This window comes from Tasmannia lanceolata, unplaced genomic scaffold, assembly GCF_043159265.1.
Source record: "Tasmannia lanceolata isolate RefF3 unplaced genomic scaffold, GAP_Taslan_0.1 ptg000025l, whole genome shotgun sequence".
Lineage (NCBI taxonomy): Eukaryota > Viridiplantae > Streptophyta > Magnoliopsida > Canellales > Winteraceae > Tasmannia > Tasmannia lanceolata.
In genome coordinates this window covers 5,422,410-5,437,754 of record NW_027518702.1, presented here as the reverse complement: position 1 = coordinate 5,437,754, position 15,345 = coordinate 5,422,410, and the positions used below count along the sequence as shown (strand labels likewise).

At 45.2% G+C, this 15,345-nt stretch overlaps 1 protein-coding gene across 2 annotated transcripts; it reads left to right on the top strand.

Annotated features, from left to right (window-relative positions):
* The first annotated feature begins 458 nt into the window (after positions 1-458).
* Positions 459-3,595, top strand: LOC143857724 (B3 domain-containing protein REM9-like). Of its 2 annotated transcripts, none has more exons than XM_077368181.1 (4): positions 459-683; positions 811-1,123; positions 1,402-1,493; positions 3,227-3,595. In XM_077368181.1, exons 1-4 carry the CDS (start codon positions 474-476, stop codon positions 3,467-3,469), a joined length of 858 nt encoding a protein of 285 aa, XP_077224296.1. In that variant the 5' UTR covers positions 459-473; the 3' UTR covers positions 3,470-3,595. The 2 variants fall into 2 exon arrangements, with proteins under 2 accessions (XP_077224296.1, XP_077224295.1); XM_077368180.1 differs by having other exon boundaries at positions 1,390-1,493.
* The last annotated feature ends 11,750 nt before the right edge of the window (positions 3,596-15,345 follow it).

Sequence of the window (15,345 nt, the reverse complement as noted above, 5' to 3'; positions counted from 1 at the left end):
AGACACTAGAAACGAAATCAAGGGTTTTATAATTGAAGTAAGAAGGGAGACATGTTGCAGATGAAAGGGAGCAGGACCGATAATTTTATATGGTGTAAGCCCTTATAGTCCCTTATTTTTCCGAAAGTACTGTACGGAGCACACTATAGGATGATCGGAACGGTCCATGTGATGGGCCATAACATAAATAGCTTGTGCCCACAAAATCATTTTCATAGGATGATCCTATCCCTCTGATCTATGGAGGCATTGCATAGTATAGAAACCGCTATAGATAGGAGGGCTAGGATCATCCTATGGATATGATTTTTGGGGCACAACCTATTTACTTTGTGGACAGTATAGATCATCCTATGGTGTGGTCCTACAGTACCTTCTGAAAAAATACGGGAGTATAAGGGCTCACACCATATAAAATCTGAGATTAAATACATCTTTGCATGTTGCTTTACTCCACGTGCTAACCTTCTCACATGCCACCGTTAAAGGTAGCGAATCAGAAATATTGGGGGCGTCGTTTAAAAAGGGGTAGAACAGATAAAAAGGGAAGAGGAAAATCAAAAGAAGAAATGAACTTCAAGATGAATGATGTAAAAGTGTCCTCAGATAGAGAAATGAATGAAAAATGTTCACACCAACCACAGTTTCTAAAGCCTATCTTTCCCGAATTTTTTCATAAAATTGTAAGTTTCCTCTTCTTTCTTTATCATAACCCATTTTTTTGGCGCATAAGATTTCAGGGTCTAATCTAATCTAAATTTAATCATAGTCTTAGATTTTTTTAAAATTTATTTTTTGAATGTTTTGCAGTCCATACCCATTGCATTTCACAGATTTCTAGTCGGAGAAAAGAGTGACATAGCAGTCCTCAAAAGCCCTCTTGGGAAATCATGGCCTGTGAAAGTTAAAGGACGCATCAATGGTGTCTTCTTTGAAGAGGGTTGGGAAGATTTTGTAACAGATCATGGTCTTTGTTCTGGAGATATTTTAGTGTTTCGATATGATGGAAATATGGTTTTTCATGTCACTGTATTTGATAAAACTGCATGCAATAAAAGGTATGAGCAAAAGATGAAAAACCAAAGAAAAATCAAGGATGAGAAACATGAGGAAGCTTCAAAGGGTAACTTTTCTTGTGATTTTTTTCGTAACTGTTTATAGAGGCTCTTAATAGGATAAGAGGCTTTTCTTGGCACCAACCATAGAATATGGCCGCTAAAATGAAGGTTCCAGATTACACTGAAAACATATGGATGGTCAGGATTTTCTGTCCTTTTTATGTTGGGGTTTCTCGTAGTATTATACCCTTTCAAAGAAAGCTAGCTTAGGTTTTTATCCTGCTCTTTGTTAGCTGAATTTTGTGTATTTTAATATATGTTTCATCACTAGTTCTACTTTCAGGAGGACAGAAAGAAGGATTTGAAAGAAGCTGCTCTTACAAATGTCCTCACTTCGTGGCTACCATAAAGTCATATAATCTAAACGGCTGTATGGTTAGTCTCCTAAAACTTTTTCTCTTATTTTTGATGTGAAATATGAATATTTGCTTTAAATTTATGTTGTACCTCGATCTGAGTCTGGACAAGGGCGAATCTGGTGAGATCCCACGAGAAGGGAGAGACAGTTTGTGGGTGTATGGGCTATATATTTGGTTCTCTCTATGCCCTGTAGACTGTTTTCAGCATTTCCAAGGGGGCGGGGGGGTGGGTGGTGTCCCTGCCTAGTGGGTCGGGCATGATAGTGCTCCTAGAAAACAAATTCCGGGAGGGTATTGAATGAATAGTTTTGTTATTGGAATAAGGACACAATGAAATGTGTTATATGGTGTATGTACGGAGGTGCATGTATTTTTTTTCTAAATAGAGTGGGGCCCACCTTGTTCAAAGATCTAAACGATTGAGTTGGTAGGCTCAAAGATCTAGATTCAGTTGGTAGGCTCAGTGGAATAACCCCAATTCGTAATTCTAGAATTCACTTAAGGGTATTTTTGTCAAAATCCATAAAAATCTCGATTAGAGCTAATCATCACATATAAATACTAATTTATAGGTATTCTTTTATAGAGAAAACCCTAGATATAAGAGGAGTCAATAAAAAGGCGGCCCAGTGCACGAGGCTCCGGCCATTGCTGGGTCCGGGGAGGGCCAGATCTACGAAACCTTACCCCTGATTTATAGAGAGGCTGTTTCCGCGACTCGAACCCGTGACCACCAGGTCACAATGGAGCAACCTTACCGTTCCACCAAGGCGCCCTCTCTAGATCGAAGAGGAGTCAGTGGAAATCCAAAAGCCGTAGGAGGCATATATCATATAACGTGTATTTTTTAGAAAATTGCATGTGCCACTTTGTTCGAAGATTCAAATCGTTCATTTGTTAAGCCTCAACGTAATTAGGTTGTGCAGTAAAATTATCTTGATGATCCTAGGCCTCTGATCTACTAAGGCGACACCATATATGAATCTCCATGGATCGAAGAGTTAGGATCACCCTAGGCAAATGATTTTTGGGGCAAGGCCTATTTACATTGGGTCACAACAAATGATGGGTTTGGATCTTCGAAGAAAGTGATCTCAAGTTTTTTTTTTTTTTAAATAAATTTTGGTGTCCACCTTCAAAGATCTAAACCATTCAATCTTGGATCTGTAAACTCATGGGCATGATCATTCCTACGATGCTGCCTAAGAATAAACATGTGTCAATATAATAAAGCACATATCACATTCCTTAATGTACTGATTAATTATAATGAAAATTTTCAAAAAAAAATAGAAAAACCATTCAATCTTGGGCCCCGCTACAGGTCCATGTTCAATTGAGAGAGAGTAATGGTTGTGAGAAAGTATGGGTGGGGCCTACCTTGTTCAAAGATTTAAACAATTCCATTGTTGGGCCCCACCAACAGTACTTACTGGCTGAGTACTGGTTGCAACAGTTGTGGGCTTCACAACTAGTGAAGGAGCGGGGGTGGGGGTGAATTTATCCTAAGAGATGGTGAATTTATCCCTACCTAAACTTATTACTGGGTCATTTTCATTTTTTCAGTGCTTGACGAGGCAACTCATTTAAGTAGGAGTCAAGTTAAGTACGAGTTTGGACTTTGACTCACCTCGACCCAAATTGCACCTTAGGATTCCACTTCATATTCAATGGTTCGTTTGTGTTTTTATGTGCAAGCAGTCCTGTGAGATATTGTTTATTTATCACTTGGGGTTTTTTGAGTTGCAGAATATTCCAAAGGGATTCGTCCTGGCGAACAACAATTTTTTCAACAGAACAAAAATCACCCTTAAAGATCCAAAAAGAAGGTCGTTCCCAGTGACAATATATCACAAGAAGTGTTCCTCTGCAACTTATTTTTCCGGAGGTTGGCGAAGTTTCACAACTACTAACAAGCTTGAAAAAGGAGATGAATGCATCTTCGAGTTAGTGGCTGAAGATGTAATGAATGTTCGAATTTCTAGACGGTAAATGTGTTTTGGATTCAGTGCTCAATGTGTTCTTGCCTTTTGTTTTCGTGGATGACTTGTAAGATGATTTTGTGATCTGTACTTTCTGTTGGTATGGATGGTCAAGTTTAACATAATATTTTGGACTCTTCTCTGCTCTACATGGTAATTTCCTTTTGTATTTGTATTTCTCAAAGGATTTCAGATGTGGTTCGTGGGTAAAAGTGCAATCTAATTAACTTGAGGTTTATACATTATTTACACTTACAATTACGGCTGCAACTCGGGTCCGGCGGGTCGGGTTTTGAAGAACCCAACCCTATCCGAGAAATATCTCGGGTCGGGTTTTTTTCCGGAAAACCCACGATTCCCATTCCCGGCCCCACCCATGATAAATCTCGGGTCGGGATTTTTCACGTTAACGCAATATTTTAAGGAAAACTCTTGTTTGGCAAGGCAACTCAACTCATAGAAGTAGAAAAACTCGAGCAAGGCAAACTCTTTAGTGCATTAACTAATAAGTAGTCCAAAGAGAATAAATTGATGCATTACCAAATGAAATTGATTATACTCATATGAGATAAACAACAAACTATTTAATGCTTTAACTATTTAGTTGAAACTTGAAACCCTAAAGCTAAAGGGGGGAAACGAACTAAAGATGGAAAGAGCCAATGTAATTGCATGCGTGCGTGAGTTTTACTTTTAAGTTTTCACTTTTAAAGTAACAAAGTTTTAGAGAAAAAATACATACTATAACTTAAGTAACTCGGATCGGGTCGGGCCCCTTCAAATCCGGCTCGACCTGAGATTCATGCGGGCCGGCTTTTGGATGGTAGACCGGTGGCACATGTGAGCCCTCTTTTTTGGGCCTACTGCACATGTGAATTGTTTATATGAAGGAGTTGTTGGATTTTGTACCCACGACTTTCCTTAAGGTCTGTTTGATTGCCACATGCTTGGCATCCTCAAGGATGCCCCAAGTAGAAAAATGCTTTTTTCAACAACTTTTATGGTGTTTGGTAGCCAATTTAGCACCACAGCCCGTAGAGTTTACTAGACAAGATTCAAAGTCAATTAATACTTGTCTGGTGACTTGGCACCCATGCCATCCTCCTCAGAAAAGGAAAAATCCCTCAAGTAGAATTTTGCTTTTCCCCCCTCTCTCTATTCACTTTTTATAAATTGGTAATGACACCCACTCCCATTACTCTTTACAAGATTCGCAACCAAGCAATACTTATCACTATTCTACCAGCTAAATCCTAGGTAGATCAAACATTATAAATGTTTGTCTCCTCCCTATTGACTACTTAGGCAATAGCTCTCATAACATGTGAAACAACCAATTACCCCAAAGGCTTAAGCTGTTAGAGTTGGTGTTCTTTAATCATTTATGCTCAAACATTTGGGTTGGTTCTCTCATAACATGTCCAATACAACTTAGTCTAGCAAAAGCTCAATGTTATAGCTTGAAATCTCAAAAACTCAGCTCAACCCAGAAGTAGACCGAGTCGAGTTAATTCGAAAGTGTGAAGGGTGACTGGATAAGAACTTGAATACACATTTCTAGAAGGCTAATGATATTTGCCCTACCATGTTCTGATAATGGGGTGAGCTCACCTTGTCCATTATTATTTAAAACAGAAAAGACAAGGTGAGTTTGCCCCATGGTATTGCAAATATCAGTAGCCTTTCTATAAATATATCTCAACACATTAACATAAAAGTGTGCTAAGTTGCAGTGATATGGACATTTAACTTCCACACTTAGGTCGCATTGCAGATTAACTTTATATTGTGTTATTTCATGTTTTCAGAGGCTGGCGAGGCAACTCATTTCACTAGTGAGTAGAGTCAACCCACACAAGTTTCGACTTGACTCACCTCGACCCCAGTTGCACCTTAATTAGGATTCCATTTCATGTTAAATGTTTAGTTTTCAATGCTGGGGAGTTTTTGGCGAGGCAACTCATTTGACTAAATAGTCGAGTCAACTCAAACGGGTTTCGAGTTGACTCACTCGACCTGAATTGCACCTGAGGACTCCATTCCATATTAAATGCTTCTATTCTGATCGAGTTGTTAAATGCATACACTCCTGTTCGATGTTGTGTATCACTTTGAAATTTTTGAGTTGCAGGGTGTTATGTCTAAAATTGGTAACAGGTTATGGTAGGGCCGGAAGGGCTGATCTGACAAGCCACAGCTGAAGGGCTGGTGGAGTCCTGCACTGCACAAGGGCACAGACAAGAAGATAAAGGGTCAGAAGACCAACCCGGAGTGTTGCTCCGGACGGGTGCTTCGACACTCAAGTCAGTATGAGCAGGAGTGCAGAGCAATGTCAGAGCAAAAAGCTTAGGGTTTTGATCTCAGATCCCTCACCTTAGCACAAGTGAAGGTTATTTATAGTGGTTCTGAGCCACCTGTCCAGGACAGGTGGTGGCCCCTGTATGGACCAGGTCTCACACCTAGCCACCTGTCCAGGACAGGTGGTGGCCCCTGTATGGACCAGGTCTCATACCTAGGAGGGGCAGGTGGAAGTCCCTGATTGGTCCAGGTGTCACACCTAGCAGGGACAGGTGTTGGCTTTGCAGTGGTCCCTGTGAGGGCCACGTGTCAACAGCCAATTGGTTGCTGAGTTCGGACCCCATCAGTGCTGAGTTCGGACCCCATCAGTTGCCCCCTGGTTCTCCGAGTCGTGATAGCGGCTAGGGGAAGCACAAAGAGGGTAAAAACAGCATCTGGCCGGCCTTAAGGCCTCTGGGCAGCAGAGGCCGGCCTCAGAATGGAGTAGGTGAAACCGGGCAGGAGCCTCTGGGCTATCCAGTCCGGCCTTAGAGCTTGGCCTGAGGGAGCATGGCCGGGCAGGAGCCTCTGGGCTATCCAGTCCGGCCAAAATTTGAACCAGAAGCCTGGCCGGCCAAACCTCCTGGGCGTCGTGGCCGGGCAGATCCCCTAGGCGGGGCGGCTAGGCCGGGCAGATCCTCTGTCGCCTAGTGACTGCGCCATATCCTGTCCGGCTAAGGCACTGGACGGCCAGGCCGGGCATGTCTTTTGTCGTTTAGCGATTGCGCCATATCCTGTCCGGCTAAGGCGCTGGACGGCCAGGCCGGGCAGAATTTTGTCTTCTAGCGAACGCGTCATATCCTGTCCGGCTAAGCCTTCCGGGCGGCTAGGCCGGGCAGGTCTTTTGTCGCGTAGCGATTGCGCCATATCCTGTCCGGCTACGCCTTCTGGGCGGCTAGGCCGGGCAGAATTTTGTCTTCTAGCGAACGCGTCATATCCTGTCCGGCTAAGCCTTCTGGGCGGCTAGGCCGGGCATGTCTTTTGTCGCGTAGCGATTGCGCCATATCCTGTCCGGCTAAGCCTTCTGGGCGGCTAGGCCGGGCAGAATTTTGTCTTCTAGCGAACGCGTCATATCCTGTCCGGCTAAGCCTTCTGGGCGGCTAGGCCGGGCAGGTCTTTGTCTTCTAGCGAATGCGTCATATCCTGTCCGGCTAAGCCTTCTGGGCGGCTAGGCCGGGCAGGTCTTTTGTCGCGTAGCGATTGCGCCATATCCTGTCCGGCTAAGCCTTCTGGGCGACTAGGCCGGGCAGAATTTTTTGGCGTTATCACTTTGGAACTTGTACCTCACATTTAATGCGGACGGTGCATTTAATGCGAGCGGCGCATTTAATGCGGTAGGTGACGTGGCGCACTCCGGCTGGTGGGAAAAGGGCGGGATTTTTCCCGCTCTTCCAGGCCTATATATACCGGAGTTTTTACTCCTCATTTTTCACTTTTTACATTCTCCTCTCCTTCTCTGCTGCTCGGCTACTCAAATTTCTGCCCGCCTCGGATCAGTGAGCCCGGAGATCTTCGATCAACACCTTAGTTCGGTAGTTTCTCTTAGCTTTTCTTTTCCTTTTAATGTCTAGCACTAGTTCCGAGTCGGACTCTAGCTCAAAGGAGTCCGGTTCGACTAGTAGTACGGGGTCCGGGGCGTCAGAGAGGACGAGGCCGGCCTCACCTGCGGAGGCCGGTGTTGAGGACGAGGAGATAATAATCGTAGTAGACGAGGAGAGCGGAGAGGAAGTGATTGTGAACTTGGATACAATCCCGGTCCATGGGGACGGACCGCACCGGGTAGAAACCAGCGACGACGAAGAAGACGTTGAAGCGGTAGTTTCTCGCTTGCCGCGCACGCCCGTCGAGGTGATAACGGAGGCACGGATAGAGGCCAACCCACAGTACAACGTCGGGGCCCTGTACGAGGTGAATCATCTGGGGCCGGGCAAACTTCAGGCCGTCAGGGACAAATACTGCATACCTGATCGGTACATTTTGAGGGCGGCCGTTGAGGGGGACCGGGCCAGCAACGATAGTGCAAATCTCTGCCTATACGAAGAAGCCTTACGGGCCGGGCTCAGGCTTCCCTTGCACCCATTTTTCGTCGATGTGCTGAATTATTACGGGCTGGCGGTTACACAGGTCGTGCCGAACTCTTGGAGGACGCTGGTCGGCTTCCTGCACCTTTTGGGAGTTCGGCTTCTTAGGAACCCCACCCTGCCCGTTGTGGACCCCGATCCGGGACGGGCGTGAGGGGACGGGCCCCCGCGCGAGTCTCTGGAGATCGTCCACGTGAAGGAGAGCCCCACCAAGGAACTCTCGAAAGAGTGCCCCTCACAGCATGAGCGGCGATGTAAAGTGAGATACCTCTCGATTCGGGGACTAGCCCAGATTCGAGGCGTACCTTAAACAAAGAAGAGTCGCCATCCAAGGAAGTGGGCCCTGGATCCCATGCTGTGCTCTGTTGCAACGGATAACCAGAGATATAAAATAGGGTTCGTGCCTGATGACGAATGGGGAAGGGATTAGGCGCCCCCAATTCGCCCAAGTGCTAGCACCTGGTCTCTTATGCCATTTATTATTAATTTTGAAGAGTTTTGGGCGAAAATCATGCGAAATGGGAACGAATATCTCCGAGATAACGTCTAGCTAATCATGCATGTCTCGGAGATGAATAAGAAGCACACACAAAAGAAATGAAAGATATGTCGCCTAAGAATAGCTAGGTTATGAGTGCCATGCCTAATTGGTGTCTAAGTTCTGGTGGACAAGCACATGCATGTTACAGCTAAAGGTATAAGATCTGTACATAAAAATAAGAAAACACAGCAAAACACACAACACAACACGACTCGACACACGACCCGACACGACAAACCCTAGACTCTAATGCAATACTTGACTCGGACCAGGATGGCCATCCATCCTAGCTGCACTACGTATCCCGGCCTCGGGAAGAATCAGAGCCAACGTAGTTCGGTGCCCTATTCTAAACTACGATGCCTAAAACTCTAGGACCGCTATCCTAGACTCGATCCACTAGACTCGACTGATGTTTAAAGCTTTTTGTGCGATTGCTTAAATTCAAGTGGATTGTAATTTTTAGGACTCTATATGCCCTAACTAATGCAAGTTGATTAGCCTTAAGCTAATGCAGGTGGGCCCTATATCCTATGTGTATCTAGGCTGTGCATTCTAAGGAAAACCATGGGTTGACTATATGCTTCCTAGTCTAGCCATCGGTTCGACTAAATGTCTAACCGATCGACTCGAGGCCTCCTAACTCTAGGGACACTCACACGACAGGACACACCACATCAATACAAATCAAGACCGACTCCTAACTCTAAAACACCCTAAATATCTAGGACAGACTCCTAAATCTAGGGGAAGATCTTTTTGAAAAGGTTTTGAAGTTTTTTGTATTTTTTGGAGGTTTTGAAGTTATGAAAAATGGTGAAAGTTGTGAGAAATATTTACAAAAAATGGTGACTGAAAATGGTGAAAGGGTGTAAAAATGGTGTCTAAAAATGGTGACTGAACTCAGGGTGCCAGCAGCACGCCTGAGCTGCCTACGTACCCCTCAGCTAGGGATCAAGCCATCCGTAGTTCGGACCAGAATTCCTAACTACTCTGCACATGACTCAAGATTTTTTTTGAAATTTTGATTTTTAAAATGTTTTTGGATTTTGAATTGTTTTTGAGATGTTTTTGAATTTTCAAGTGTTTTTTGGAATGTTTTTGTTGTTTTCAAGTATTTTTGAAATGTTTTTATTGTTTTTTGACACCAGAGAATAAAATCCTATCATCATACGGGTAGGGAGACTTCTGGAATCCCGCAAAGGTTGGATAGCATCCTATGCTTTGCGGGGGAACGAACAGGAAAATAACTCGGCAAGGGTTGGACAGCATCCTATACCTTGCAGGAGCGGGTAAAGATCACGACTTGATGAGAGGATGGACAGAATCCTAACCCCTATGATGATAGGAAAAACTCCTGGACTGACTGAAGGACTGACTCCTGTGCTGAAGACTGTTATAATTACTATTTATAATTACTATACAAGATTACTATTCAAAAATACTATTCATAATTACTATTTATAGGTACTATTCAAAACTACTATTCATAATTACTATTTATAAGTACTATTCAAAACTACTATTCATAATTACTATTTATAAGTACTATTCAAAACTACTATTCATAGTAGGACTCGTTGATGTGGGACCCGCTGTTGTGGGACCCGCTGTTGTGGGACCCGCTGCGGGACCCGTTGTGGGACCCGTTGTGGGACCCGCTGTGGGACCCGCTGATGTGGGACCCGCGGATGTGGGACCCTCTGTGGGACCCGCTTTGGGACCCGTTGTGGGACCCGCTGATGTGGGACCCGCTGTGGGACCCACGGATGTGGGACCCTCTGTGGGACCCGTTGATGTGGGACCCGCTGTGGGACCCGTTGATGTGGGACCCGTTGATGTGGGACCCACTGTTGTGGGACCCGCTGTTGTGGGACCCGCTGCGGGACCCGCTGTTGTGGGACCCGCTGCGGGACCCGCTGTTGTGGGACCCGTTGATGTGGGACCCGCTGATGTGGGACCCGCTAATGTGGGACCCACTGCTGTGGGACCCACTGTTGTGGGACCCGTTGTGGGACCCGCTGTTGTGGGACCCGCTGGGACCCGCTGTGGGACCTACTGATGTGGGACCCGCTTTAGGACCCGTTGTGGGACCCACTGTGGGACCCATGTAGTGCAAAGAATGAATAATTAAAAAATAAAAAATAAAAAAAAATGAACTTACGCCACAAGAGATCCAGGAAGGTGTTGACAGAGTCGTGCTTGTGTGGGGCCCGCTGATGTGGGACCCGCTGATGTGGGACCCGCTGATGTGGGACCCGCTGGAGGTGGGGCCCGCTGGAGGTGGGGCCCGCTGGAGGTGGGGTGGAGGAGATGTGGATGCCGGTGGAGCTCCGGTGGTTGGTTGGGAGGATGTCGGAGAAGGTGGTGGTGATCGGTGGATGGCCGGTCGGAAATGGGTTTGGCCTCGCCGGATTCCGGCTGGGTTGCCGGAGGAGAAGACTCTCTCTCTCTCTCTCTCTCTCTCTACAGATCTCTCCTCTCTCTCTCCCCTCTGCAGATCTCCCTCTCTCTCCCTCTCCCCTCTGGTTTTTTCTTCTTTTTTTTTTTTTTTCTCTTCCCTCTCCTGGTTCTCCTCTGGTTTTTCCCTTGCTGTTTTCCCACCCGTTCTTTTTTTCTTTTTTGTTTTCTTTTTTTCTCTGCGAGAGAGAGAGATCAGAAGACCCATGATGACTCGTCATCATGAGGGGAGAAAATGAGAGTCTTTTGTCCCCCTCTTGTCCCCCCTAATTCCCTTAAATTTTGCAAAAAAATAAATAAAAAAATAGAAAACAATTTTCAAATGGCATCGGATGCCATACGAAAACCAAAACTACTCATTACGCCCATTTTTAAAAACGAAGAAAATGATGACCGTCCTTATTCTCTCTTTGACCACATAAGCGGGTCCCACAACAGCGGGCCCCACACAAGCGGGCCCCACGCAAGCGGGTCCCACATCAGCGGGCCCCACATCAGCAGGTCCCACACAAACGGGCCCCACAAAAGCGGGCCCCACAAAAGCGGGTCCCACACAGGCGGGTCCCACACAAACGGGTCCCACACAAGCGGGCCCCACATTCTCTTTTGCTCGGATTAATTTCATTCATTTTCCGTCTGACCTCGGGATTTTATTCGAATATGCGGGTTTAGGGCCTTGTCAAAATGGGGTGTCTACAGATGCCCCTCTTTGGCAGAGTGTGCTTGTCGCGCGAATGTCAAAGCTGAACAGACAACACATTTTGACTGGCCCAAAATTTATTTTACAAAGATTGAACTCGTGGAGGGAATAGATGTCTCAGGGGTCTCACTCGAATTGGAGGGAAGGGATGCCTCAGGGGTTTTGAATGAAAAGGATTTTGATTATTGGCTTGATGCTCTCAAAGATGCTCTCAGAGAGACTTTCGTTTTAAAATTTCACATTCAACATGACTTAATATTAATTTGGTGAAATGCTGGACACATAACTCAGCATTCAAAACATATTGGTGAGATAGCCTCCCACCAGAGAAATAACTCGAGTAACACATCGGTCACACTCGAGTAACACATTGGTCACACAGGTATTCCTGACTCCGCACTTGGGTGACGGCACACTGTGGAACGACGGACCATGACTTGACAACAAAATAACTAGAGAGAGTTGTTGTCCAGCTTTTCACCAAATTAGACAAGGAAGAACAACAGTTGAATGAAAATTTTGATCAGGGGTCCATGGTAATAAGCCATGAAGAGCCTTGCAGAAAACGAGGGTCCACGGTGGTGAACCGTGAAGAGCCAAGCAAACGGGAATCGAGGGTCCATGGTAGTAAGCCACGAAGAGCCTCGCGGAACGAAATTTATTTATATTTTTTTATTTTTAGGAAACTAGAAATCGAGGGTCCACGGCAACAAACCGCGAAGAGCCAAGCCATAATCCGGGGTCCGTGGTAATAAGCCACGAAGAACCTTGCAAGAAAGATATTGAGTGATTAATGGATTAGAAAAACTGAGAATCAAGGGTTCATAGCCATAAGCTATGAAGAGCCAAGAAGTAATCGAGGGTCCACGGTGACCAGCCGTGAAGAGCCACGCAATGAATCTAGGGTCCATGGCAAGAAACCATGAAGAGCCCAGCAGAAAGGAATTTAGGGTCCACGGCAATACTCCGTGAAGAGCCAAACATTGAATTTGGGGTCCATGACAATAAGCCATGAAGAGCCCAACATGCAGAAACAAATGATATGTAAAAGATATGAATGGAATGACTATGAATAGTGGGTCCATGATATTTCTGGAAGGACATATCACGAAGAGCCAATCGGGGAGCATGGGTCCATAGTATACCTGAATGGTAGACCATGAAGAGCCAAGAAGTAATCGAGGGTCCACGGCAACAAACCGTGAAGAGCCACGCAATGAATCTAAGGTCCATGGCAAGAAACCATGAAGAGCCCAGCAGAAAGGAATCAAGGGTCCACGGCAATACTCCGTGAAGAGCCAAACATTGAATTTGGGGTCCATGACAATAAGCCATGAAGAGCCCAACATGCAGAAACAAATGACATGTAAAAGATATGAATGGAATGACTATGAATAGTGGGTCCATGATATTTCTGGAAGGACATATCACGAAGAGCCAATCGGGGAGCATGGGTCCGTAGTATACCTGAATGGTAGACCATGAAGAGCCAAGAAGTAATCGAGGGTCCACGGCAACAAACCGTGAAGAGCCACGCAATGAATCTAAGGTCCATGGCAAGAAACCATGAAGAGCCCAGCAGAAAGGAATCAAGGGTCCACGGCAATACTCCGTGAAGAGCCAAACATTGAATTTGGGGTCCATGACAATAAGCCATGAAGAGCCCAACATGCAGAAACAAATGACATGTAAAAGATATGAATGGAATGACTATGAATAGTGGGTCCATGATATTTCTGGAAGGACATATCACGAAGAGCCAATCGGGGAGCATGGGTCCGTAGTATACCTGAATGGTAGACCATGAAGAGCCAAGAAGTAATCGAGGGTCCACGGCAACAAACCGTGAAGAGCCACGCAATGAATCTAAGGTCCATGGCAATAAGCCACGAAGAGCCTAGAATGAAATTTGGGGTCCATGACAATAAGCCACGAAGAGCCCAACAAGAATAACAAGTAATGGAGATGAATGAAATGAGCATGGAGAGCGGGTCCATGATATATCCTAAAGGACAGATCACGAAGAGCCATTCAGGGAGCAAGGGTCCATGATGTGCCTGCCTGACAAACCACGAAGAGCCTTGGAAGGACAGTGATATTGCTGAGAATTGATTGATTTCGAATGATGATTTTTTTTTTTTAGACTGATTGCCTCTTGCCGAGGAAATTGGGAGTATGAGTTCCTTGCTGAGAATTGGACTCAGATAACTTGCAGGGATTTGGATATTGACCATTTCTTCTGAGAGAACTGAATTCTGCTGGAGATTGAAGGCTGCGCGAGCAAATTCTAGACTCCGCTTGGGAAACTGATTTTCTTAGAGAATTGACTCTTCTGAAGAGAGGACTCAACTGAGGAGTTTAGAGGTTAGGCTTGAGATGTGCTTGTACCCCTCTTATCCTTACTTGCTTGAGACATTGTTACTGATTGCCTTTGTGCGCTTGACATCTTTTATGACGCAAGTCATAAAAGATGCCCCTAGTATATTGTGTTTCCATGACAGGAGTTTTAAGAAGGCAAGACAATGATGGTTGAAGAAAAGATGTTTCGTTTCATGAAGGCTTGAGGATGCAAAGTTTTTTTTTTTTTTTTTTTTTTTTGTATGGAGAGAATAGGACAATAACCATGATGGCTGAGTCTGAAAATCTCTTCTTTCGCATGGCTCACTTTTGGAGGCTTAAGGTCTCGGGTAGGTTTGAACAAGATGTCTCCCGCCCCTTCTGATACCTAAACCAGGATTTACTCTGAATTTTCTTCGCATTTTGGAGGACACACTCCCATTCTTCCAGCACCTGACAGTTTGGACTTTGCAAGGAAAGGGAACACAAATATGAAGGAGGAACAGATTTCCAAGGACTCAATCAAAGAAGACTCTTATTGCTCGAAGGACTCGACTCGCTTTCGACTTCGCTCTTGGATCTGATGTGTCATTTTTTAAGGGTATGGCTTAGTCACTCTTAGAGTATTTCGAAGACCGTGTCAAGAGGCACTACTCTCCTTTTTCGGTGTTTAGGTCATGGTTATTATCCCTTTTGGATTGCTCGGTTTCAATGCCCCAGTTTAGAGGAATGTTAAAGTAAGCTTGCTGGCACTACTTGGACCCCGAGATTTTACGCTGGTTGAAGGCTGTTTCTCCATCTCAATGATTCGCTTTTTTGTTGGAAGTCATTGCCATTGATCAGATTGCCTTTTCAGGTTTTCAATCTGACGGACCGCTTGCCCTAACTTTTGCCTGGTTCGCCCTTTCGGGTTTTCAATCCAGCGGGCCTGCTACCCTAACTTTTGCCTAAGCCGACTTTTCAGTTGTCAACTTAGCGGGTGAATGACCCTAAATTTTGCCTAGACCGCCCTCTCGGGTTTTCAGCCTAGCGGGTCTTCAGACTCCATCGTTTTTTTTTTTTTTTGACTTTGAACCTCTGCTTGTTCATCAGAAGGACCTTCTAGGCGGGATTGGGTTCAAAAGGGTTGGATATTTCCTTTGGATTTCAAAGTTTCAACCGAACCTGGATTGGTCAGGTTGCCTAAGTACCCCAAAAATGGAGGATCAGGTCCGCGTAGTTTGCTGGGGTTTGGCACAGAATGATTTGGTTTTTAGCTCAAAGGTTGAAAGGGAATAATTTGACTTTTATTCCAAAGGTGGACCGAACCTGGATGGATCAGGTTGCCTACGTACCCTGTAGAAAGGGATCAGGTCAGACGTAGTTCGGGTCGAAATGCCCCTGGTTTGCGGGTGTTTGAAAAGAATGTTTGATTTTGTTGAGGCTCGAAG